Source organism: Monodon monoceros, unplaced genomic scaffold, assembly GCF_005190385.1.
Source record: "Monodon monoceros isolate NGI ecotype Baffin Bay Population unplaced genomic scaffold, NGI_Narwhal_1 Super_Scaffold_9, whole genome shotgun sequence".
NCBI lineage: Eukaryota > Metazoa > Chordata > Mammalia > Artiodactyla > Monodontidae > Monodon > Monodon monoceros.
This window is the reverse complement of record NW_021703786.1, coordinates 23,356,564-23,382,362: the sequence shown is the minus strand read 5'-3', so window position 1 is coordinate 23,382,362 and position 25,799 is coordinate 23,356,564. Positions and strand designations below refer to the sequence as shown.

General features: G+C 46.0%; 2 protein-coding genes across 4 annotated transcripts in view; both read left to right on the top strand.

Moving 5' to 3' along the window:
- POLG2 (DNA polymerase gamma 2, accessory subunit) overlaps nt 1-6,998 on the top strand; it is a 66,144-nt gene extending 59,146 nt beyond the window's left edge. The window contains exon 12 of the transcript XR_003791968.1: nt 6,963-6,998. The gene's annotated coding sequence lies outside the window, so the exon portion shown is untranslated. The remainder of the gene's footprint in view (nt 1-6,962) is intronic.
- A 44-nt stretch (nt 6,999-7,042) lies between these two features.
- The window catches only part of PECAM1 (platelet and endothelial cell adhesion molecule 1), a 68,964-nt gene continuing 50,207 nt past the window's right edge, over nt 7,043-25,799 (top strand). Inside the window, exons 1-4 of one of the 3 annotated variants that reach the window (XM_029212073.1) lie at nt 7,043-7,182; nt 17,531-17,595; nt 20,934-21,091; nt 21,178-21,204. In XM_029212073.1, coding sequence (XP_029067906.1) covers nt 7,123-7,182; nt 17,531-17,595; nt 20,934-21,091; nt 21,178-21,204 — 310 coding nt within the window. In that variant the 5' untranslated portion in view covers nt 7,043-7,122. Of the gene's footprint in view, nt 7,183-17,530; nt 17,596-19,684; nt 20,381-20,471; nt 21,092-21,177; nt 21,205-25,799 lie in introns of those variants that run through there. The other 2 variants (XM_029212074.1, XM_029212075.1) reach the window with 2 other exon arrangements.

Here is a 25,799-nt window from a genome sequence, read left to right as displayed (position 1 = left end):
CTGTTCTTGGAGGGTAAGACTTGCAGATGGAGGGCAGATGTGGATACAGGGGAAGGGAGGTGCAGATGCAGGGGAGACTGCGTACCTGTGTCATCATCAGCCACTTGCGCATCCACATGAGGCTTCAGGTGCTGTCAGCTGGAGGCCTGGCTGAGGGCTGGCTCTGCTGCGGTTGGTCCAGCACTCAGGCCGCTCGTTAAAGGCTGGTGCCTGGGGCTCTTACCTGGCTGTCCAGTGGTTAAGACTCCGCGCTTCACTGCAGCGGGCACGGGTTCAATCCCTGGTCAGGGAACTAAGATCCCGCATGTTGCCGTGGGCACGGCCCAAAAAAAGGCTCGTGCCTGGGCTGGAGCACCCTAGGCCTAACATCACACGTACTGGGCTAGGTCCTGGGTACAAGGACACAGAGCATGTGGTGAGCAGGGATCCCAGAGACAATGAAGGAAGCTTCCTGGCCGGGAAGTCCTGAGACAGCACCAGATCCACTTTGGCTGCACGGGCAGGTCATGGCCAACCTCAGGGACCTTCTCTGTAAGTTGACCTAAGGAATATCTCTCCCAGCCTCGTCCTATGGGAGGAGGAGGGGGCTAAGGGCACCTCACATTTATCCATTTCACTGTTCAAGAGGGCCATCAAGAATAACTGTCTAGGGACTTCCCTGGTGGTCCAGTGGGTAAGTCTCCACGCTCCCAGTGCAGGGGACCCTGCTTCAATCCCTCGTCAGGGAACTAGATCCTGCATGCTGCAAATAAGACCCAGCGCAGCCAAAATAAGTAAGTAAGTAAATAAATAAATAAGAATAACCGTCTACATGAAACTGGTCTTGAAATTATCTGGGAGGGAAACACTTCATTTAGGAGGAGCTGGTGCATTTCAGTGCATCTCTAGGATAGTATTCAAAAACCCCTTTACCTCCTCAAACATCCAGATCTTTCCTAGGTCTCAAAATATTCCTATTCTCTTTGCATCTAGAAGGTTCTTTTATTTGGGAGAGGATTTCCAAGGTTCTACCAGATTCATATTCTAAGTAGCAGTGTGAAAATTCGTGTTTTATTTTTGTCAGCAGAGCTGCCTGAACCCCTGGACCCCAAGGGGAGCCCTGGCCTTTAGGGAAAAGGTGACAGAGGTAGCCCTGCAAAATACCTTCAGAGCAGCTCAGCTCACCTCTTCCTCTTGGTACAAGAGAATGAGCCTCTGTGAGGAGGCCCTTCTAGTTCTCTCTGATTCTCTGTGTGTACTCCTGGGACCAGCAGAAATGGAGGACTTTTGTGCAATGCTTAGCTTCCTCCTCACTGCCCTGAAGGTCTCATTCCCTATAAAACCTCAGGAGAAGTGGAGGGGCTACCCTCCAGTAATCCCCCCAACAACACCTGAGTCAGGGAGCATCTGACCAGCGCTTGCATCCTCCAGGAACAGGGAACCAGTCCATTTTTTTTTAACAGCGCTTTTTTTTTTTTTTTGGCCATACCACACGGCATGCAGAATCTTAGTTCCCCCGACCAGGGATCAAACCTATTCCCCCTGCACTGGAAGCACAGAGCCTTAATCACTGGACCACCAGGGAAGTCCCTAAATAACGATTTTTATTGAGATAATAGTAGATTCGCATGCATTTGTAATAAATAATAGAGAAAGCCCTTGTACGTTACCCAGGTTTCTGCAGTAGTAACATTTTAGTGTTACATTATAATGTCACAGTACATTGACATTGATACAACCCACCCATAGTATTTAATCTCCCCAGTTTTACTGGTACTCACTTGTGTCTCTGTGTGTAAAGTTCTAAACAGCTTTATCACCTCTGTAGAGTTATGTATCCCTCACCACAGTCAACACACAGTTCCCAAGACACAAGGATCCCATCCCTTTTATAGCCACGCCCACTTCCTTCCCTGTCCCCATCCCCAACCTCTGGAAACTGCTAATCTGTCCTTCATTTCTAAACTTTTGTTATTTCAAAAATGTTATGTAAATAGGATCACATTTGGGGGATTGGGTTTGTTCGCTCAGCCTCTTGCCCTGGAGATTCATCCAAGTTGCTGCATGTATCAATAGTTTGCTCCTTTTCATTGCTGAGGAATATTCCATGGTGTACATGTACCATCGTTTATTTAATCATTCATTGAAGGACATCTGGACTGATTCCAGTTTTTCAGGAAAGCTGAAATGACAAAGCTGCTGTGAACATTCACGTACAGATTTTTTGTGTGAACATACTTTTAAAATTTCTCTGGGCAGCTGTTCCAGTTTTTAGATAGCTCTAATTAAAGAAGATCCTTGAGGGACTTCCCTGGTGGCACAGTGGTTGACTCTGCGCTCCCAGTGCAGGGGGCCCGGGTTCAGTCCCTGGTCAGGGAAGTAGATCCCACATGCGTGCTGTCACTAAGAGTTCGCATGCCACAACTAAGGAGCCCGAGAGCCACAACCGAGACCCAGCGCAACCAAATAACTAAATAAATTTTTTAAAAAAGAAGATCCTTGAGCTCTGTGAGGGATCCATTTGAGACCCACATGTGTTCTCACATTCTCAAGAGTTAGAAATGTTTATACAGGCTCCTGGCTTGGTCCTAAATCACATGAATCTCATGTCTGTCCAGAAGCACCGTTTCCTGTGCATATTCTCCTACTCCAACTTGGCTGCCTTTTTTATTTGGGGGTATCTATTTTAATTTTGTTTAATCAGGTAATGAAGCTGTAAAGAAACAGGAAACATTAAGACAGTTGTATAGAACAAATTGAAGGATTACATCCTAAAATAACCTGGGTGAATAAATATTTCATATTCAGTGTGTTTCAACTTTTTTAGAGTTTGACCCCTTCAGTCTTTGTTCTAAGCCGAAGATTTTCCTGTTGTGGGGCATTTCAAGAAGCCCTGAAATGTTTTTCTTCCAGAGGCACCATGCAAAGGATTCAGGGCTCAGGCCTGGAGTCAGGCAGCCAGCGTTACAACGGACTTAAATCAGCTGTGGGATTGTGAGCAAGTGTACTGACCTTTCCGAGATTCTCTTTTCTCTCCTGTACAATGAGGATAATTCTAGCATCTAATCCACAGGATTAAATGAGACAATCCATGAGAAGTCGTAAGTCCTCAGTAAATTTTAGCAGAAACCCCTCTCCAAATCTCTTGAGAACAATGCTTCAAAACCCTTCACTGAAGGTTGTCTCAAGGGGGTTGTGGGGGAGAATTACATCTCATTGCCCAGAGAAAAACTGGCTGCAATTCTTCTGTACCTAGTTTCTCCCTCAAAGTCAAGTCCCCACCACCCCTCCCAAATCAGCCAGTCAGCCTCCCACTGTGGCCCTTGCTCCCAGATGGGCCCCTTTCTTCCTCAGGTAGCTGTTTAGAATTCTCTGTGTTTCGCCGGGGACTCTGGTCATTCTGCCACCCCCAGCTGGCACCCCATCCCCCTGAGATGAAGACTGAGCACTTGGGCTGCATTTTGCTTTCCTTCTTGTTTTCTCGGTTCCTGTTCAGTTGGTCAGACAGATCCACTCAGGTTTCCACAATAGGGACACAGATGCCTTTTCGCACCGTCTGACGGGTGATGCACGAGCTTCATGAACAACTTCATGGCTCTTCTTAGCATCGAGTCGGAATGGTGATCCCAGCCCAGCCCACAAGCAACAGAGGCCACTTAATGACCTTTGTGATGAGGACAACTGTCTTCTTTCCATTTCCTTTGTCTTCAACTCCAGCAATCAGCAGGAACACTGCTCAGACTCATGGCATTGGCTTTTTTCTTTTTTTTATAGATTTTATTTATTTATTTATTGGCTGCTTTGGGTCTTCATTGCTGTGTGCCGGCTTTCTCTAGTTGCGGCGAGCAGGGGCTACTCTTCATTGCGGTGCAAGGGCTTCTCATTGCAGTTGCTTCTCTTGTTGCGCAGCACAGGCTCTAGGCACACGGGCTTCAGCAGTTGTGGCTCCTAGGCTCTAGAGCGCAGGCTCAGTAGTTGTGGCTCGCAGGCTTAGTTGCTCCGCGGCACGTGGGATCTTCCTGGACCAGGGCTTGAACCTGTGTCCCCTGCATTGGCAGGCAGATTCTTAACCCCTGTGCCACCAGGGAAGCCCCACGGCATTGGCTTTGACAAATATTTGCCTCCTAGAAGCTTTATCAGTAAGATGAAGAGACGTGCAGTAGCCAGTCTTCCACTGGACAGAGGAGGAGTGGCCTCCGTGGCTGCCAGGGTTCGTCCCAGAGGAGACTCCGCAGCCCTCTGGAAACATCTCCCCCTCTCTCAACTGTCTTTAAAAACTTTCGCAAAACTTTCCCTCATCCGCTGTGTTACAAAGATCTAACTAAAATAGACCTCCCTATAGGTTCTACCCAAAGGTTAAAAAAAAAAGTCCCATTCCTTTTTCACATAAAAACAGTGCAATTGAGAAATGCAAATCAAAGCTACAATGAGATATCAACTCACTCCGGTCAGAATGGCCACCATCAAAAAATCTACAAACAGTAACTGCTAGAGAAGGTGTGGAGAAAAGGGAACCCTCCTGCACTGTTGGTGGGAATGTAAATTGGTACAACCACTATGGAGAACAGTCTGGAGGTTCCTTAAGAAGCTAAAAATAGAACTACCATATGATCCAGCAATCCCACTCTTGGGCGAGAAAAACATGGTTCAAAAAGATACATGCTCCCCAGTGTTCACTGCAGTGCTGTTTATAATAGCCAGGAGACGGAAGCAACCTAAATGTCCATTGACAGATGAATGGATAAAGAAGATGTGGTACATATCTCAATGGACTCTTACTCAGCCATTAAAAAGAATGAAATAATGCCATTTGCAGCAACATGGATGAAACTGGAGATTATCATACTAAATGAAGTCAGACAGAGAAAGACAAATATCATATGATATGACTCATATGCAGAATCTAAAAAAAAATGATACAAGTGAACTTGTTTACGAAACAGAAACAGACTCACAGACTTGGAGAATGAACTTATGGTTACCGGGGTGGTGGGGGAAAAGTGAGGGGGAGGGATAGATTGGGAAGTTGGGATTGACGTGTACACACTGCTATATTTAAAATAGATAACCTACTCTAAGGTTATCTATTTTAACCTTAGAGTAGGTTATAAGGACCTACTATAAAATAAATAAATAAATAAATTTAAAAAATAAATAAAAGCAATGCAATTATTTAAAGATAATTATCAGATACTCTCCCAAATTTTCCTTCTTAGTCTTAACATTTCCACTCCCTTCAAATGTTCCTCTTATGATGTGGTTCGAAGGCCCCTTGCGTTGGTATTTTCATCACCCCTCCACGTGCTTTTGGGTGTCACCCCCTGAACTGATCATGTGTGACAAAATACAGTGGGGCAGTCTTCTCCCCACTTCTGAACTCTTTCATTAATGCTGCCAACGGGGACGATAGCCACGCCCCTTTCAAACTCATCAGTCTTTCCCCACGCATCCTCCTGTTAAGCAACATGTCTGTCATCTGTCATCCAGTATTTGCAAGGTCAGCTTTGAGGAACTAGGACCAGGAATTTTAACTTTCTATTGTGTGTCATCATTTGGCCCATTGCACCCTCCTAGTGACATCCTTTTGACTACTGATCCTGTCCTTTGGCCTCTTACCTATCTATCCCTCCCAGTGTTGTGTTGTTCAGGGATCGAGTCAGCACACTTTCCATCCCTCCTGTGAGCCAGGAGAGGGAAGAAGACAACCACATGGCATTCCACTACAGATGTCTTTTGCTTTCTGGGTTTTTTGTTTGTTTGTTTGTTTTTTAATATTTTTAAAATATTTATTATTATTATTTTTTTGGCTATGCTGGGTCTTAGTTACAGCACGTGGGATCTTTGTTGCGACATGCAGGATCTTTTTTTTTTTTTTTTTAGTTGCGGCATGTGGGCTTCTTAGTTGCAGCATGCGAACTCTTAGTTGTAGCATGCATGTGGGATCTAGTTCCCTAACTAGGGATTGAACCTGGGACCCCTGCATTGGGAGCACAGAGTCTTACCCACTGGACCACCAGGGAAGACCCTACAGATGTCTTTTGAATTGACCTTGAATAAAACTCTTTGGATCTAATTGTCCCACAAATGACAGATGCCACACACTTCTCCAGGAGGACCCCAGGACACACCTGGTCAGACGTCTTGCTGAAATCAGAAGCCCTGTACCTGCAGTGTTTTACTCATTCAACAATCTAGTAACTCTGACAACAAAAAAAACCAGGTTAACTTGTCTGACTTACTTTTGGAAGATCTTTGCTGGTTTCTGGTCATTTCTGCTTCCTGCCTGGTAGCTACAAGTGCCCCCTGCCAACACCTGTAAGAGTTCTGCTCTGATCTGTACTGACTGTTGGGTGCTAGGATCCCATTTTAGTCCCTTCACTGAGCACCCTTCCTCCTGTCCCCCCTCCTTCATGACCCAGGCTTCATCTAGCCCTTAATACATGGCCTAACTCCTCCTGGGCATGACCCTCACTGGCAGCCCTGTCAGGTCTGACCTAGACTTCGCATTCTCTACCCTTCCCTGAATTCTAGCCACAGAGGTCTGGGCCCCCCCCTGTATATATATATATGCGTGCATGCGTGCGTGTGTGCGTGCATGTGTGTGTGTGTGTTTTTGATGAAGACTTTATTGAAGTTCCGTACACAATGAGAGCCATAACTCACTAGGAAAAGATTTTAGGGCGTGCTTAGACACAGCATAGAGTTTTTACGTACCTAATAAGTAATCTGCTAGAATTTTGTAGAGGATGGATATCAAGGCCCCTGTGATCTGTGGTTTTTGGAGTCCCTATCCCCACCCTCACCCCCTTTTTTAAAACTCAGTATATTTCCTGGGGTTCAGGTTAGATATGAGAAGGGAACAAGTCTGCCCCCCCACAACTTCATCACCTGGACGTCCAGCTCAGGAATAACACCAACCTGCTTAGCCCAGAAGGCTGGGGAGGTGAAGCCTCTTCAGCAGGAACCATTGTTTCCTTTCAAAGCAGGGGATGGAGGGATCCCCTGAGAACCGAGAAGAGAGAGGGCCCTCACAAGCCCTGGCTTCTGCTTCCTCTGTGGCTGCCCCAGCCAAATTTCCTGTTAAAACTGAGGTGACGAATAGATGATCACATTAAGAAATGGACACGCACTTCTGCCGACCTCATGAAAGCCAGTTGGGCACGGACAAAGCTACACACACGCACTGGACTGAGAATCACGCCGGTAGGTAATGTTTTAAATACTTTAAAGCAATTTTCTTTCTTAAATTCCTAGAATCTATGTGCAGAAGTGGGCAAGTCATAGAGAGGTGGACTTCCCTGGTGGCACAGTGGTTAAGAATCTACCTGATTAAAAAAAAAAAAGAATCCCCCTGTCAATGCAGGGGACACGGGTTCAAGCGCTGGTCCGGGAAGATCCCACATGCTTTACATGCGGAGCAACCAAGCCCATGCGCCACAACTACTGAGCCTGCGCTCTAGAGCCCGCGAACCACAACTACTGAAGCCCGCGTGCCCTAGAGCCTGTGCTCCGCAAGAAGAGAAGCCACCACAATGAGAAGCCCGCACACTGCAACGAAGCGTAGCCCCCTCTCGCCACAACTACAGAAAGCCCGCACACAGCAACGAAGACCCAATGCAGCCCAAAAAAATAAATAATTTATTTTTTTAAAAAAAAAGAAAGAAAAGAAAAGACAAGGGGCTCAGGCTGCTCACAGTGTAGTTTCAACTCATTGCAGACAAATGGTTTTGAAGAGGGCTTCCGGGAGCTTCCAGAGAACCTAATCAGTGTTTGTCAGATTGTTTTTGAGTACATTTCACATTTGCTCAACAGCCAACTTAAAACAAAATTCTGAATCAAAACCTGATGATAAGCTGAAACTGCCTGTTCTTTAAACCTAAGTCACTTTTTGTATCTAAAATTCATTTTGCTGATCCTCAGATAAACCATGACCATTTCCCACATCCTCCTCCAAGAGTTGTTCCTGGCAGGGTAATTTCTTCATGAACTTAGGATAAATTAATTTGGATTTCCTCTTATTTTAGCAAAGTTTACCTCGGTCTTGGATAGAAGGGACAGAAAGGGGAGGGTAAGGACAAAAATTACTCCGTTTATTATTATTATTATTATTATCATTACTGCTGCTAAGGTAGTATCAAGAGCAGCCACCATCTAATGGATGTATCATTACTTTTGGAATTTATCAAGACATCCTCATGGAGAAGGCTGGAGTAAATGGTAGTAGAATGAGGGAATTTATAGCTTGCAGAACATTTATATCAAAAGAATTTTGATTAAGATCAGCCTGGGGCAAGTCTCTGGTAGAGTGCCACAGGGCTCTATCTTCATTCTTCTCCTATTGAATATTTTTATTAATGAATTGGATTAGGACTCTGGTGACCTTCTGATAAAATCTGTGGATGACACAAAACTGGGAGGGAGAAGTCAGAGGATAGAATCAATTGTCAAAAAGATGGATAAAGGCACTGCCCTGGTGGTAGATATCATTACCCACCTTAGACTGATGAAGTAAACTAAAGAGCAACACCCAGTGCAGGCCACCTCTCAGTCCCAGGAGGTGCTTATCTCCCAGGAGGAGCTTCTCTCAGCAGCCAGACTGACTGTTGAACGGTCAGTTGATAGGACAGCCTCCCCTCCAAACCCCTGGAGGGCAGGGCCAGGCCTACCTGGTGCTTAGCCTGCTTCCTGCAAGGGTTGAGAGACGCCATCCCCTCTGCCAGGGCATCCTCGCTGTTTCATCCCTATGGGGCCTGGCCTGGAGCAGAAGGGTCCTGACACTCCCTCCCATCTGCAGCCCGACTTAGTGCCTTGTTTCTCCTCATGTCCCTTGGATAACCTGAAAAAGCAAAAATCAGGAAAGGGACGGCTTCAGCCCCTGAAAGTTCTGGCTTTTCTACACATGACTCCAGTTTAGCTGAAGCATTCCTGGCACAGGCTGCTTCCCAGAAGGAGTCCTGAACAAGTCCTGAACAAGGAGTCCTGAACAAGTCCTGAACAGGATGGCCAGTTACATTTGAGTTTCTGATAAACAACAAATAATTTTTTTGATATGTCCCATGTAAGATGTGAGACATACCAAAAAATGACTTGTTGCTTCTGTGAAAATGTAACTGGATATCAGGTATTATTGAAACAGGAGGGAAGGGGGCAGGGCACAACACTTGAAAGAATGACATAGCCCGAGGACCTGACATAAACTGATTAGAACCAAATGGGTCCAAGATGGCGGACAAGTCGACTTCCACTAGACCTTGAGCCCCGCTCATTGTAACACAGCAGCAGGCTAAATGACACACCCACAGGGGCCGTGACAGTTCCAAGACGGAACAGAAGGATCAAAAAGTGGGTGGTGACCCAATTACTGGAAATCCCCACTCCTTCCCCAAATAGCTGGAATACTCCTCCCACTCATTAGCCTATGAAATTACCCACCCCTATGAAAACTGACAACCCCATACCCTGGTGCCTTTCTCACCTTCTGAGGTGGCCCACACTCTGTCTGTGGAGTGTGTTTCTCTAAATAAATCCACTTCTTACCTATCACTGAATTCTTTCTGTGATGAGACATCAAGAACCTGAGCTTCATTAAGTCCTGAAACCAGCTGTGATCTCAGTTGGAAGACTGTGGGTTTTGGCCAGGTACAAGTCCTGGCCGCATGGGTTCAAGTCCCAATCTGAGTTGCACGGCTTCATTATTATTTCCTGTCTCTGGTGGCCCTACCCTGAGCTCACCCAAGCGTGTTAGAAGTGATTACCATGGGCCTCTTGGAAGGCCTGGCCTGGCCCACTTCCAGTCCAAACCACCTCTCACCTAAAGGAAGAACATATGTTTGGGCTGAGGCTACTGCCCACTCAGGCCCCTCAGGGGATCAGGCCTCCCAAACCACCACACACACTTCCTTCTTCACTCCTGTGGGCTCCTCAAGCCCTAGTCGTCTGCGCTGGTCTCCGGCCTGCCCTCCCTTCAGGGCTGAATCTTGCCTCCCGGTGCTAGGGACTGACACTGGCCCTATCTGGCCCTAAGGAGCCTAGCTCAGCGCTAAGGACAGCCATCCGGAGCTAATTTGATGCCATGGCCTGTGCATGGCTACCGCACATGATGACTGTTTACATCTGGCTGTGCTTCCAGTTCATTCACTCATTTAGCAGAAATTTATGCAGGGCCCACTATATCAGACATTGTGTTGACTGCATGGGCACTGGGGTAAGCCCAAGAGACCCATTCCAGGGGAGATGCTTCTTGGGGATCATGTAGATAAATATGGGGTTACCAACAGTGATAGGAGCTATGAAGGAGCATATGGGGAGCTTTGAGAACATGCAACCAGAGGCCTGCTCTGGTCCAGGAGTCTCCTTTGAGCTGGGCCTGGAGGGGAAGAGTTACCTAGATGGGGATAGGGGGTCAGGGAGAGCTTTCCAAGCAGAAGAGGAGCCTGGATGCAGGTTGATGGGGCAGGGGCGGGTGACTGGTACTTTCCAGGGCTGATGGGAGGCCGTGTGCAGGAACATTTCCACCCACCTCATCTCATCTATTCCTTTTCTCATTCAAAATCACATGCAGGACCCATTACATAATGTATGGATCCATTGCAAAATGAAAATGCAGGGCCCTTTTTAAAATATTACTAAGAATTTCAAGATGCCTCCACAGGGTATTAAACCAAATATGGACCCTTCTGAGCTCAGGGCCCTGTGCAACTGCCCAGGTCACATGCCTGGGAAATGGGTCCTGATCTCATGACTCGTGTGTGTGTCAGGTCAGGAGCTGGATCTGAGTCTTCTGCTTATGAAGGTGCTATACAAGGTCAGTTACTGGAGGCCCTGGAGCAGCCAGACAGGCATTGGCAGGCAGACGTGACTCTGAGAACTGGTTGATACTTCACCTTCTGGGCCTGCTTCTCCATCTGTAACAGGGATCATGATACCCTCTGTAAAGGGCTGAGAGTGGCCCCCAAAGATATCAGGTCCTCTAGAACCTGTAACTCTTACATTATATGGAAAAAGGGTCCTTAGAGATGTAATTAAGTTAGGGATGAGATGGGGAGACCATACAGGACATCTGAGTGGGCCCTAAATGCAATCACAAGTGTCCTTAAAAGAGAAAGGCAGGGGAGTCCCTGGCAGCCCAGTGGTTAGGACTCCGTGCTTTCACTGCCGAGGGCCCGGGTTCAATCCCTGGTCGAGGAACTAAGATCCCACAAGCCTCGTGGCACGGCCCCCCCAAAAAAAATAAAAGAGAAAGGCACAGGGAGATTTGACACACAGAGGAGAAGACAGAACAGAAGATGATGGCCTAATGTTAGAGTGATACGGCCACAAGCCAAGGAATGCCAGCAGCTGCCACAAGCTGGAGAAGGCAAGAACAAGTGATCTCCTAGAGCCCCTGGAGGGACTGTGGCTCTGCTGACACCTTGATTTCGGTCCAGTGGTACTGATTTTGTAATTCTGCCCTCTAGAACTGTGAAAAAATAAGTCTATATGTTGTAAGCCTAAATCTACTAATCTACTTTCTGTCTCTATGGATTTCACTATTCTGAACATTTCATATAAATAGAATCATATAATATTTGGCCTTTCATGTTTGGCTTCTTTCACTTAGCATGATGTTTTCAAGCTTCATCCATATTGTAAGCATGTATCAGGACTTCATTCTTTTTGTTGCCAAATAACAATCTATTGTATGAATATACCACATTTTGTTTATCAGTTGGTGGATGTTTGAGTTGTTTCTACTTTTTGGATATTATTAATAATGCTGCTATAAACATTTGTGTTTCTGTAGACACATTTTCATTTCTTTTGGATAAATACCTAAGAGTGGAATCACTGCTGGGTCATATTATAACTATATATTTTAAACTTTTGAGGAACTGCCAGACTCTTTTCCAAAGTGGCTGCATCATTTTATAATCCTACCAGTTGTGTGAAGAAGGTTCTAGCTTTTCTGCATCCTCGTCAACATTTATTATTGTCTGTCTTTTCAATTTTAGCTATCATAGTAGGTGTGAAGTGATATTTCATTATGGTTTTGATTTGCAATTCCCTAATGACTAATAATGTTATGCATCTTTTCATGTGCTTATTGGCCTTTGTATATCTTCTTTGGAGAAATGTTTATTCAGGTCCTTTGCCCATTTTAACAAATGGTTGTCTTTTTTTGTTATTGAGTCATAAGAGTTCTTTAAATATTCTGGATCCTTATCAGATATATGATTTCCAAATATTTCCTCCCATTCTGTGGATTGCCTTTCAGCTTCTTGATAGTGTCCTTTGCAACACCAAAGTTTTTAACTTCAATGAAGTCCAATTTATCTATTTTTTCTTTTGTTGCTTATGTTTCTGAGAACGGAAAGCACAAATACCTATCGAGTATTTTTAAAAAATTAATTATTTATTTTTGGCTGCACTGGGTCTTCGTTGCTGCATGCGGGCTTTCTCTAGTTGTGGCGAGTGGGGGCTACTCTTCGTTGCAGTGCGCAAGCTTCTCAATGTGGTGGCTTTTCTTGTTGTGGAGCACAGGCTGTAGGTGTGCGGGCTTCAGTAGTTGCAGCCTGTGGGCTCAGTAGTTGTGGCTCACGGGCTTACTTGCTCCACGGCATGTGGGATCTTCCCAGACCAGGGCTCGAACTCATGTCCCCTGCATTGGCAGGTGGATTCTTAACCACTGTGCCACCAGGGAAGTCCCATGGTGAAGCTCTGGACCCTCTTTCCAGGCCAGTGCCTGGGCTACTCAGGGCAGAAGAGAGCAGACCCCTTGGTCCTTTGGGCCGTTGTGCAGTTGATTTGCTGTCAGGGCCAACTCAGCCATTAGGCCCAGGAGGCACAGTGCCAGGGCCTACAACAATACTTTTAGAGGCCCATGAAAAAAAATAATAATTTTTTTTTTGGCTGTGCCATGGCCAAAATAAATAATTTTTTTTTCAGGATCTTGATTCCCTGACCAGGGATTGAACCTGCACCCACGGCATTGAAAGTGTAGAGTCCTAACCACCGGACCACCAGGGAATTCCCCCCAAATAATGTTTTTTTTAATGGACAAAGGGGCTCGCAAAAATGCCCACAGCCATGAATCATGATATAACCCTGTGTCCTGTCAGTAGAATGGAGGGGGTGCTCCAGCTGGGGATGGAACAGCACTGACCCCTCCACAATGTCCCAACCTACTTCCCTTTTTCCCAGCCGCCCACCTTTGCAAGGGGCCAGACTGGGGCTATGAGGACAACACCTGGGTGGGCATTGAATTAGGGGCTCTGAGTCCCTCCGCTTGAGCTCATTAAGATGGCTGATTTGCCAGACCAGCAATTCAGGTGGGGCAACCTGGGGCCCAAAGCAGACCTACAACAATTGTTATTACTACTCTTGTTTTTATTGTTACCACATTCCGTTCTTATTGTGCCCCGCTGGTTAAATGTGCTTTCAAATACTAGCTGTCATTTTCTCTTCATGACAAGCCTGTGAAATGGGTAGAGTGGGCATATTATTCCCATTTTATAGGTGTGGAAAGTGAACCTCAAAACACTGACACCGTTAAGCTGCAGAGAAGGGACTGGAAACCCAGGCTTCTGATCTGTGTGTTAGTACGTGTACATTCTCCCGTTAGGTGACTTTTGAATCTGGCAATGGGGGATTAGTCCCACTCGTAAACTTGCCAAGGTTAATTAATCAGACCTCCCACCCCGGGCTGGTCACAGGTCACTGCTGGGGGAAATGGCCGATATCTTGTTTCCTATCAGTGTAGTCATGAAATAGATGGGAGGTCAGTTCTGCCCAGTGCCTGTAGCCCTCTGCCATGATTGCCGCCTGCCTCCCTCGCCCTTCCTCCCCCACCCACCCCAGCTTCTCAGAAAAACCACTTCCTGAGGTTTATTTCACCAGGCAATTTTTTCAGGCGGTTAATGGATTGCTGTGATTTAGATTTGTGACATTCCTGTTTTGTGTTGTTTTTTCTCATAGCTTTTTTTTTTTATTTTTTGCGGTACGTGGGCCTCTCACTGTTGTGGCCTCTCCCGTTGCGGAGCACAGGCTCCGGACGCGCAGGCTCAGCGGCCATGGCTCATGGGCCCAGCCGCTCCGCGGCATGTGGGATCTTCCCGGACCGGGGCACGAACCCGTGTTCCCTGCACCCGCAGGTGGACTCTCAACCACTGCGTCACCAGGGAAACCCCTGTGTTGTTTTTTCTAATGCAAGCATATTTATTTATGCTACCTTTTATAAAAAGGGGAGAATGGTGGGATATAAGAGAACAGTATATCTATATATCATTAGGAGCAAAGGCGTAATATGGATCATGCCAGAGTTAGTTCCATAACCATATTAAAAACAGAATGTAACACTCTCCACCAAAAAAAACGGGATTCTGAACCTCAGATATGTCATTTGTTAAATGAAAGGTGACGTCCCCGGTTTTTGAAGGCAGAAGCACCACATATAGAAAACACCTTGTCCTCCTTCCCTTCGGCTGAGAAGAAGGAGAAGAGAGCAGTACTGTGGTAGAAATAGGGCCCTGGGTGAGCTTGTTCTGCCTGGTGGGCATTCCTGGGGTCTTCATCCCTGGCAATGTAGGAGTCAGTTCCTTGTTTAGTTACCAAGAAGCTAAAATAGCTATGCGGAACCTTTTTTTCGTTTTTGTTTTCCCCCAATCAAGGAATCCACTAAGAACCAGAGGAAGGAAGGGGAAGATATGTGGGGGCCACACACATATAAAAAGCCACTTGATTTCCTATTTTTAAAAAGGTGAAATAGGAAAAAAAAATCCTTTTATACTTTTTTTAACTTTTAATAAGACATTCTTATTTACAAATAAAGAATAAGGAGCATGATGATCTTTTCAAGGAATAAAATAAATGATGGACAATATATGCTTCAGTTCTTATCTCACAGCCAAGTCATAAGAGAGAAGGAAGAGATTTCCTTGAGAACTAGAAGGAGTGGTTCCCCTGGAAAGAGAGTGAGAGACAGACAGACAGACAAACCTGAGGAGAATAGCAAGGGAGGCTCTCCCATGAGGATCCACAAGTTCTGTGAAGGACCAGCCCCATGTTGACGTGACTCTGGGCCCTCAGCACAGGTGACCCTGCTGTACTGGCTGGGCTGGGCTGGGGTGGATACAGCAGCCATTTTAAGTGATTTTCAACACTCTGATACATTCACATGATTTAAAAACTAAAAAGGACACAAAGGTTTATAATGAAAAATATACTGAACACTATAAAACATTGGGGCTTCCCTGGTGGCTCAGTGGTTAAGAATCCGCCTGCCAATGCAGGGGACATGGGTTCGAGCCCTGGTGGGGGAAGATTCCCACATGCCATGGAGCAACTAAGCCCGTGCGCCACAACTACTGAGCCTGTGCTCTAGAGCCCGCGAGCCACAACTACTGAAGCCCACAGGTCTAGAGCCCATGCTCTGCAACAAGAGAAGCCACCACAATGAGAATCCTGCACACTGCAATGAAGAGCAGCCCCTGCTCACTGTATCTAGAGGAAGCCCATGTGCAGCAACGAAGACCCAACACAGCCAAAATTAAATAAATAAAATAAATAAATTTATTTAAAAAAAACTATAAAACATTGCTGAGAGAAGGTAAAGAAGACTTAAATAAATGGAGAGATATGCCATGTTCATGGGTCAGGTACTCAGTATTGTTAAGTCATCAGTTCTCCCCAAATTGATTTATAGATTCAATGAAATTCCAATCAAAATCTCAGAAGGCTTTTTTTGGTTGAAATTGAAAAGTTGATTTTTAAAATGATATAGAAGGGCAAAGGGTTTAGAATAGTCCAAATAACTCTGAAAAGGAAGAAAAATGTTTGAGGACTACTAACACTATCTGACTTCAGGATATATTTTAAAGCTACAGAAATCAAAACTGTGTAGTATTGCATAAGGGTAAACAAATAGATCAATGGAACAGAATAGCGACTCCAGAATATACATATGTCCACATATATGGACAACTCATTTTCAACAAAGGTGCAAAGAGAATTCACTGGAGAAAAGATAGTCTTTTCAACAAATGATGCTAGAACAATTGGACATACACATGCAAAAAAAAAAAAAAAGAAGGAGAAGAACTTTGATCCACAGCTTGCATCATGTACAAAAGTTAACTCAAAATAGATAATAGGGAGTTCCCTGGTGGCACAGTGGTTAAGAATCCGCCTGCCAATGCAGGGGACACGGGTTCAAGCCCTGGTCCAGGAGGATCCCACATGCCACAGAGCAACTAAGCTCGTGCACCACAACTACTGAGCCTGTGCTCTAGAGCCTGCAAACCACAACTACTGAACCCGCGTGCCACAACTACTGAAGCTCACATGCCTACAGCCCGTGCTCCACAACAAGAAGCCACTGCAATGAGAAGCCCGTGCACCTCAACAAAGAGTAGCCCCCACTCGCCACAACTAGAGAAAGCCCACATGCAGCAACGAAGATCCAACACAGCCAAAAATAAATAGATTAAATAAATAAATTTTTTTAATTAAAAAAATAGATAATAGATCGAAATGTCAAAACATTGGGGAAAATTTCTGAGGCTTTGATAGGCAAAGATTTTTTAGATGTGACACCAAAAGAATGATGCATAAAAGGAAAAATTGATAAATTGGATTTGATTCTTTAAAATTTAAAGCTTCTGCTTATCAAAAGACACCATTAAGGAGATAAAAAGACATGCCACAAACTAGGAGAAATATTTGCAAATTACATAATTGATAAAGGACTTATATTCAGGGTATATAAAGAATTCTAAAAGCACAACACTAAGAAAACAAGCAACCTAGCTAATAACTGAGAAGATTTTAATAGACCCATTAAATGGCAAATAAGTACATAAAAATATGCTTAATGTCATTAGTCATTAGGTAAATGCAAATTAAAACCATAATAAGAAAGCACTATGCTCCCCACTAGAATGACTAAAATTGAGAAGATTGACCTGCCAAGTGTTGATGAGGATGTAGAGCAACTAGAACTCTCATACATTGCTGGTGGGAATGTAACATGGTGAAATCAGTTTGGTAAACAGTTTGGTAAATTCTTAAAATGCTAAACATATACCTACCTTATGGCCCATGCATTCCACTCCGAGGTATTTATGCAAGAGAAATGAAAGTATGTGTCCAGACAAAGGCTTGTTCATAGCAGCTCTATCTGTATTAGTTCAAAACTGAAAACAACCCAAATGTCCATTAATAGGTGAATAAGCAAACCCGTATTTTCATGCAATGAAATGTTACTCAGTAATAAAAAGGATGAAGTACTTATTATGCTGATTGAAAGAAGATAGACCAAAAAAACCAACAAAAAGTGCATACCGTATGAGTCCATTTAAATAGAATTCTAGAAATGCAAACTAACCCATAGTGACAGAAAGCAGATCATGTTTGCATAGGGGGTGGTGGGTGTGGGGAGAGGGATTCAGGGAAGAAAGGATTGCAAAGGTGAAACCATGTAACTCAGATTGGGATTTGAACCCACGGTCTGTTAACTGAGATTACACACCTGGTCTCAGGACTTAATGAAGCTCAGGTTCTTGATGTCTCATTGCAGAAAGAATTCAGCAAGAGACAAAATGATAAGCAAGAAGTGGATTTATTCAGAGAGAAACACAAAAGGTGAGAAAGGCACCAGGGTATGGGGTTTTTCGGTTTTTATAGGGGTGCGTAATTTCATAGGCTAATAAGTGGGAGGAGTATTCCAGCCATTTTGGGGAAGGAGAGGGGATTTCCAGGAATTGGGCTACCACCCACTTTTTGACCCTTATGGTCAGCCTTGGAACTGTCATGGGGCCGGTGGGTGTGTCATTTAGCTTGCTGATGTGTTACAGTGAGGTATACTGAAGCTCAAGGTCTAGTGGAAGTCGACTTGTCTGCTGTCTTGGACCTATTTGGTTCTGATCAGTTTATGTTGTGTCCTCAGGCTATGTCATTCTTTTAAAGGTCGTGCCCTGCCCACTTCCCTCCTGTTTCAGCGGGGCACAAGGAAACTATTGTGGGTGATGTATATATTCACCTTCTTAATTGTGGTGGTCATGTCACAGGGTGCACACATGTCAAAACTCTTCTAATTGTAACTTTTATTTATTTAGGCCATACCCAGCGGCTTGTGGGATCTTAGTTCCCCAACCAGGGATTGAACCCTGCCCTCGGCCGTGAAAGTGCAGAGTTCTAACCACTAGACCGCCAGGGAATTCCCAAATTGTAAATTTTAAATATGTGCAGTTGTTGTATGTCAGTTATACCTCGATAAAGCTGTTAAATTTTCCAATTTCTTAAAAATTTAAAAGGTAATACAAAAATAAAAGATAAAAAGTCACATAACTTAAGAACTAAAAAGTACAGAAAGGTTTACAATGAAAAATTCCTAGTTGCCCAGTTTCCACCACCCACTACAGGTAACAAAATCTTTTGCATTGCTATCAACTTTACGTAAGTGAATGTTTGCCTTTACTGACAATAGTCAATAGTAAGTAGCAATTCAAACAAAGATTTATGTACCCTTAGAGAGTCAGGTAATCCCTAGGAGAGCCTGCTGGTCAATGCCCAGTACTGTATTGAAAGAATACACTGTAATCCTTTTTGCCTATTTCTAAATTTCAGATAACTTTTCTGAGAATTCCCTGGTGGTCTAGTGGTTAGGACTCTGAGCAGTCACTGCCGAGGGCACAGGTTCAATCCCTGGCCAGGGAACTAAGATCCCACAAGCTGCACAGTATGGCCAAAAAAAATTAAAATTAAAAAATAAATTTCAGGTAACTTTTCTTATGTTATCTATGTGTTCATTTCCTTTGTCCATTTTCCTTTTGTATTGTTGATCCTTTTCTTCTTGATTTCTGAGAGCTTTTTACATATTAGAGTGGTTAGCTCTTTGTCTATGATGTGAGTTGCAAATATTTTTTCCAGTTTATAGTTTTTCTCTTGATTGAACTTTTTTTGGGGGTGGGGGGCAAAGCAGAACATTTATTCATGGAGTATACTTTATCAGTCTTTCATATTATGACTTCTGGATTTTAAGTCATAGTTAAACCAGCCTTTGCCCAAGATCATGAGGAATTCTTCTATGTTTTCTTCTAGAACTTTTATGTTTCATTTGTACCTTCAGATGGTTGAATCTGGAATTTATTCTGGTGCACAGTGTAAGTTGTGGGATATAATTTTTCCACTTTTCTTTTGAAACATTAACACATTTTTGAAATAAAGCTTTATTTTCTCCTGGTGTTCTAAAAGTACTAGCATTGTGGATGAAACAATGACTAATTTTTAGAAGTTTACTTTGGAACTTAGGGCCATGCGGTGGGACATTTATCAGTATGGCTTGAATGTCACTTTGAGAAGCAAAAGTTGCTTACTCTACAGTTTGTAAAAGTTACCTTTGAAACCAACATTTATTTTATTACTCAGGGCGTTTCCTTTTTTTTCCTGCCAAATCAAAATTTGGTAGCTGGTGGGGGTAATTTCCAGTAGGTTGCCAAAGGAGATAGTTTACAGTGGGGAATGGAAAATACAAAACAACAAAAGTAAAAAAACACAATAGAGGGCTTCCCTGGTGGTGCAGTGGTTGAGAGTCCGCCTGCCGATGCAGGGGACACGGGTTCGTGCCCCGGTCTGGGAAGATCCCACATGCCGCGGAGCGGCTGGGCCCGTGAGCCATGGCCGCTGAGCCTGCGCGTCCGGAGCCTGTGCTTCGCAAGGGGAGAGGCCACAACAGTGAGAGGCCCGCTTACCGCAAAAAAAAAAAAAAACAACAAAACAAAAAAACACAATAGAAGAAAATTCCTTTATGCATACATTGCTCTCTAACAGCTCTTATCAAAACTTCCATTGAACTGTAGATCACAGAGAGGTATTGTTCTCTAGCTGGAAGCCACCACCTCTTGGTACTTGCCCTGAGGCAGAGAAGTCTTTGGTTTCTCTGGTCCCCGTTCAAATCGCATTTCAGAAAGCAGCACCGTTACCCCAAGGCAATGATCATCTAATTCAGACAATACAGTTAACTTGTCCTCTTTCAGTCAGTCATCCATTTTGCTAATGTTTTTGGTCATCTACTAGGTACCAGGCACTGTCCCGCTGTCATGGAGCCAGCAGTCCACTTGGGGGAGGAGCAGCTATTATGGCACACGGTAGAAAGTGTCTGACAAAGGAAGACTAGGGAGGTGAGGGGGCCCAGAGGAAGGGCAGCTCAGTGTGGGGAAGACAGGGGACGATGCTAGAGGATTGATGCCTAAACTGAGTTATGATGAATGGGTAGGAATTCGCCAGAAAAGGAGAGGGGAAAGGGTACTCCAGACAGGGGAAGAGCATTGGCAAAGTCACAGACATGTGATGTGTTCTGGGAACTATAAATTCTAGCAACCAGAATGTAGGGGCAAGGAAGGAAGAGGTGAGAGACCAGGCTGGAGAGGTAAGTAAGGGCTGGATCGTGCAGGATTGGAAACTGACTTTCTCTGCAGGGCAATGGGGGGAGCCATTACAGGGTCTCCCTGACAAACCTGCAATTTTCTGAAAAAGTCAGCCCTCTCCATGCCTTTGTCAGGAAAGGCAGGAGGTCCAGGTTTAGGCTGTATGGAAAGAGCCCCCTTGGAGGGGCCAGAGGAAAAACAGAGATTTGGTGAGTGTCCAGGGAGAGAAGCCCTTTGCGGGGAGGTCAGAGAGAGGGAGGAACCCTCTCTGGCTGCCATGAGAAGGGGCCCCCAAATCCAGGCCAGACGCAAGGAGGGTCAGGAACGCTGAGGCAAATGTCACTTGTGCCTTTTTTTCCCTCTAAACAAACTAAACAAAGCAGCTGCGCCCGGTGGCCCCTCAGGAAGGCCAGTCATTTCCTGAGGAGATATGAGGCCGCCCAAGCATTGTTCCCGGTTTCCAGCATGGCCGCCATTACCTGACCAGCACCACGGCCGGTTTGTCCGCGGTGCCTGGAGAAGCTCCCACATGGGTCTCTGCTTTTCACGGGGCAGGTTTCTCACCTCCGTTGCGTGGGAAGTGGCTTCTTTCTCCGGAGCATGGCGCAAAAGCAGAACTAACTACCCGAAGCCTTCGCTCACTCTCAGGATGCAGCTGGGGTGGACCCAGGGGGGCACGATGTGGCTCCGCGTCCTGCTGACACTTCTGCTCTGTGAGTTTTCCCTCTCTTCCCACATCACTTAAACTTCACGAGAATTGAAGCTCGTGAAATCAACATATTTCTCCTGTCTTTTCCAGGTTCAAGCCTTGAGGGTCAAGAAAACTGTAAGTTGTAAAATTCCTACCTGTGACTCTTAAAACTCATGTCAAATTGCTCGGGTTTAATGTTTATAACAATTCAGAAACATATTCAAATTGTCAGCTAAAGTTGATTCTGCATTTAAAGAAGGTTTTGGAACAAAACACTTATTCTAAGCCAAGTTTTAGTCAGCATGTTCTAGAAGTCGCATACATTTCCAGATCCTGGTGAACTGCTGTCTGTTAGGATTGGGGACAGTGATAAGAAAGTGATTCCATAATTTGTTTTTTGTTGTTCTACCATAAATTTCTTTCTTTCATATCCTACCCTACCCCTGATTGTTTATTCACAAACGAGATATAATCAGTTTGTTAAATCCATGAAGTCAGAACATAGTTTATTTAGTTATTTTTAAAAAATATTTTATTCATCTATTTTTGGCTGCGTTGGGTCTTAGTTGCGGCATGCAGGATCTTTCCTTGCGGTGCCGGGGCTTCTTTCTAGTTGTGGCGTACGGGCTTAGTTGAGGATCTTAGTTCCCCAACCAGGGATCAAACCCGTGTCCCTTGCACTGGAAGGCGGATTCTTAACCATTGGACCACCAGGGAAGTCCCGAAGTCAGAACATAGTTTAAATTGTTGTTGTGACTTTTTTTCCTCCTAAATGATCTAAAACAGATTAGATATCATTTCCCATCTACCCATGAGGCTACAATGGTATCTGCAATATTTTGTGCTTGGGCATGGGAAGTGGGGCTCCTGCCTGTCTTTGAAATCTGGTCTGTCATCCACTTTAGAGCTAATTTTGAATCATTAAGATGAGCGGGTTTGGAGACTTCCCTGGTGGTCCAGTGGTTAGGACTCCACGCTTCCACTGTAGCGGGCACAGGTTCGATCCCTGGTCGGGGAACTAAGATCCCGCGTGCTGCACGGCAGTGCAACACACACACAGAAACACATGCCCACACACACAAATAGATAAGCAGGTTTTGTTTTGCTTCATCTGGACCGTGTGAAGGAGGGGACTGGGCTGGGTCTGGGGGCTGAATAGAGGGAGAGCCCACAGAACAGAATCCCCTTGTCAGAGGTCACTTCATTCCACGCAGAGTCGGGGTGACTGGGTTGCAGACAGTTGTAGAGCTATTTGGAGATGATGTGTGTGGGTAACACTGGTTTATTGAGCCAAGGCTTGGAGCAGTAGCTCTGCACAGAGAGGGCTCGTGCTGGCTACTTAGCAAAGCCGGTCTGGCGGGTCTCCTGTGCGTGTGTCCATGTGCTTCGATGGGTGTTTGATCCCCATGGCAACCCATGGAGGCAGGATGTCCATTATCTTCATAATCAACCTAATTGACTGATGATATCTCTGCACCTCAGAGAAACAACCGACTCGTCCAAAAAGAGCCGGATAGCAGGACATCAGCACCAGAACCTCCCCTTCCCAAAACCTGATTGTCCAGAGCCTGGAGCCATAGGCCTGACTCAAATCTTTAAAGCCACTGTTACTCTGTCTTTCTGAGCCTTTTTCCCAATCTGTAAAATGAGGGTGATGCATCAGTATGAGATGAGATTAGATAAAAAGAGGTGACGTGCCAGCCCAGCATGCGGTGATTAGTAAATAATGGTTTCCTATGGTCCTAGCTCACCCACCATCATGGCTCCTGCACCTCCCTCGCTCTGTCCACTCCAGCCCTTGTGCCCTTGCTCTAGCCCAGACCACACCCTGCCAACACGTGTGCCTCTGGGCTTCTGCTTCTCTTGCTCCAATCTCTCTCCCATCTTTGTCCTCACCTCAGGGGGAGGTAGATCTCTCCCTGCCCAGGTTTCCTAGAGAAGCGTCTTCGTACCTTCAGGGGAGACCTCAGAGCCGCAGGACCCAGAGCCGGGAGGCTCTCCTACTCCCTCCTCAGGCTTCTGCCCTGTTTTATACAAGGTGCCTGTGCAAGGTCACCACTGGGTGCTGGCAGAGTGGGGGCTGGGACCCAGGTCTCACATTCCTCAGGCCACCCAGGACCACGTTGCACGTGCATGACCTGCCAGCCTGCTCCATGTGGCCTACTCCATGGTTGAGGTGCTTGGTCCGCCCTGGCCCTTCCTCTCCTTTTACTTCGGGCCCCCGCCCAGCCCCAGCCGGCCAGTGTCAGGAGATGACCTCAGCTCCCTCTTCACCTAGAACACAGTGCTGTCTGGAGGGAACTCCCTCCACTTCCCGCCCTGCCCCGGCTTCAGGCTTATCTTCCTCCCCACCCGTCCTCCTGACTTCCCTCCTGGCTTCAGAGGCCATGTCTATCCCGTGGTGGGGCAGGGCCAGCCTGTCCACCTGGGCTCCCAGCCCATCCCTGGCATCACCCTCCTCCCCCAGGCTCTCACGCTGTCTTTATTCAGCCTCCACCCCACTTTTAGTATCTATTCTTTCCTTTCAGTCTACAAACATGATTGGTAGCTCTTGGTTTTTTAGGAAAAAGAAAAATCACAAACAATCCCCCCACCCCCCCAGACCCCCCCGTTTATCTTGTGCCCCACTATCTATCCACTCCCTTCCTCAGTCAAACTTCTCCAATGCCTGGTTTCTAATCACCGTCTCTGCTTCCTCACCTCTCAGGCGCCCCTACCTAGCAGGTCTGGCCTTGGCCCCCACGCCTCCCTGCTACTAGAACCCTCTCATAGATACCATTATCATGTCCAGCCCTTAGCCTTTGGGACCCCGGTGTTAGCACAGAGCCTCTTTCTTTGGCCTCGTAGACCTTCTTCCCTGGTGTTCTTCCACCTTTCTGACAAACCGTCCTTTTTCCCCCGGGAGACTTGGACTTTCCCAGGGTCTCATCCTTTCTGAAGCTCAACCCCCCCGCTCTGTACACCTCCACATGCCCACCCTCTAGTCCACTCCATCTCTGGCCACTCCCCTGACCATCAAGCTTCCCACGGGGCCAGCGGTTGACATCTCCTCCTAGTGGTCCCCCAGGCCCCTCAAACCAGCTGCGCCACCGAGACTTTGGCTCTGCCCTTATCTTTCTCTGGCTTTGTCTCCGTCAGCCCGCGGCACCCATATCCCCCTGGGTACCTAATCCAGGAACCTTATCTTCCACTCTTTGCCTCAATCCCCATAGCCAGTCAAACAAGTAAAATACATATTACAAATGTTATTATTAATGACATTTAGTACGTTCATAATGTTGTGCAAACATCACCTCTGTCTAGTTCCAGAACATTTTCTTCATCCCAAAAAACAAGTCCGTTTGCATACACTAAATATTTCTCAAGTCCACCCCTTCTCCTCAGCACCACTGCATCTGCCTGAGCAGAGGCTGCATCAGCTTTCACCTGAACCATCGTCCAGGTTGTTACAGGCCTCCAGTCTCTCCTCCAGCCCACAGTGATCTTTCTAAAGCTCCAGTGTCATCCTGTTACCGCCTCCCCGGCAAAACCCTCAGGACAGGGCACAGCTTGTCAGCATAGTGGGCAAGGCTTTCTGTTCTGCCCCCTCCTACCTGGCCCCCTGGACCCTCCAGCCTCACACTCTGTCTCCTGTAACCACCAATGCCCAGAATGCATTGATTTCTCATGCCTCTGTGCCCTGGTACATGCTGTTCTCCTGCCCCGAGCACCCCACCACCCTTTCCTGTCCTGGTCCAAGGCTCAGTTCAGGGGTCACTTCCTTCAGGCTTCCCTTGGCCTCTCCTGGGCGACCCTTCCTCCTGGTGCTTACATGATTGTACTCCAGCTATCTGGGTCCCCACCAGCCTGCACAGTCTAGGACAGCAAGGATGCTTTCTTATTCACCTTGTAATCCCAGCACCTGACACAGGTGCTCAAGAAATGTCTCACTGAAAGGGACTCGAACTGAACTTGGAGGTGCTTGAGACTCAGATGAGCTGGGTCAGCACACTCCATTCTGAGCACCGCAGTTCATCAGAGCCTCCATGCCTCATGGCTCCCTGGATTTTCCTGACAATGACGGGGGGCCCCTCCTTCTCTACCCACTGCCCCCTTTCTTTCTGAGTCATTTCCAGGTTGAGGGCCGAGTGGCTGGCTGAGTCATGATGCCTCATCTTCCCTGGAGCATCAGCGTCTGCTGACCCGTAGCCCGAGGTAGGGGGAAGCAGGTCCCTTTGTTTTAGGATCTGGGGATTTGGCGCTGTGGTCGCTAGGTGCCTTATCTGTGCTGTGGTGACTTTGTTACTTGGATCATCTCCATCAGCCCCTCGTCTCTCCAGGTTGAAAAGGTCTGGCCTCTTCAGGCTATTCTACAACCCCGTTCTTCCATTACAGTTCTGAAGGTTTTGTGTCCTGTCTCCAAAGAAACGCATCAGAGGTGGTTCGTGGGCCCCCTGACACCCATCTGTGAACCTGCGGGAGGCCCGGGTTGTAGCAATCACTCTATCGTGTAAATAATGAGACCTACACACAGGTCTCATTACTGGCTGTTCCTGGAAAGTTTATTCACAAAGAGGATAATATTTTCCATATTATCTTAATAATCAGGTAGAGATTTTTTTTTGAATTTTTGAATATTTTATTTACTTTTTTATACAGCAGGTTCTTATTAGTTATCCATTTTATACATATTAGTGTATACGTGTCAATCCCAATCTCCCAGTTTATCACACCACCACCAGCCCCCCCCC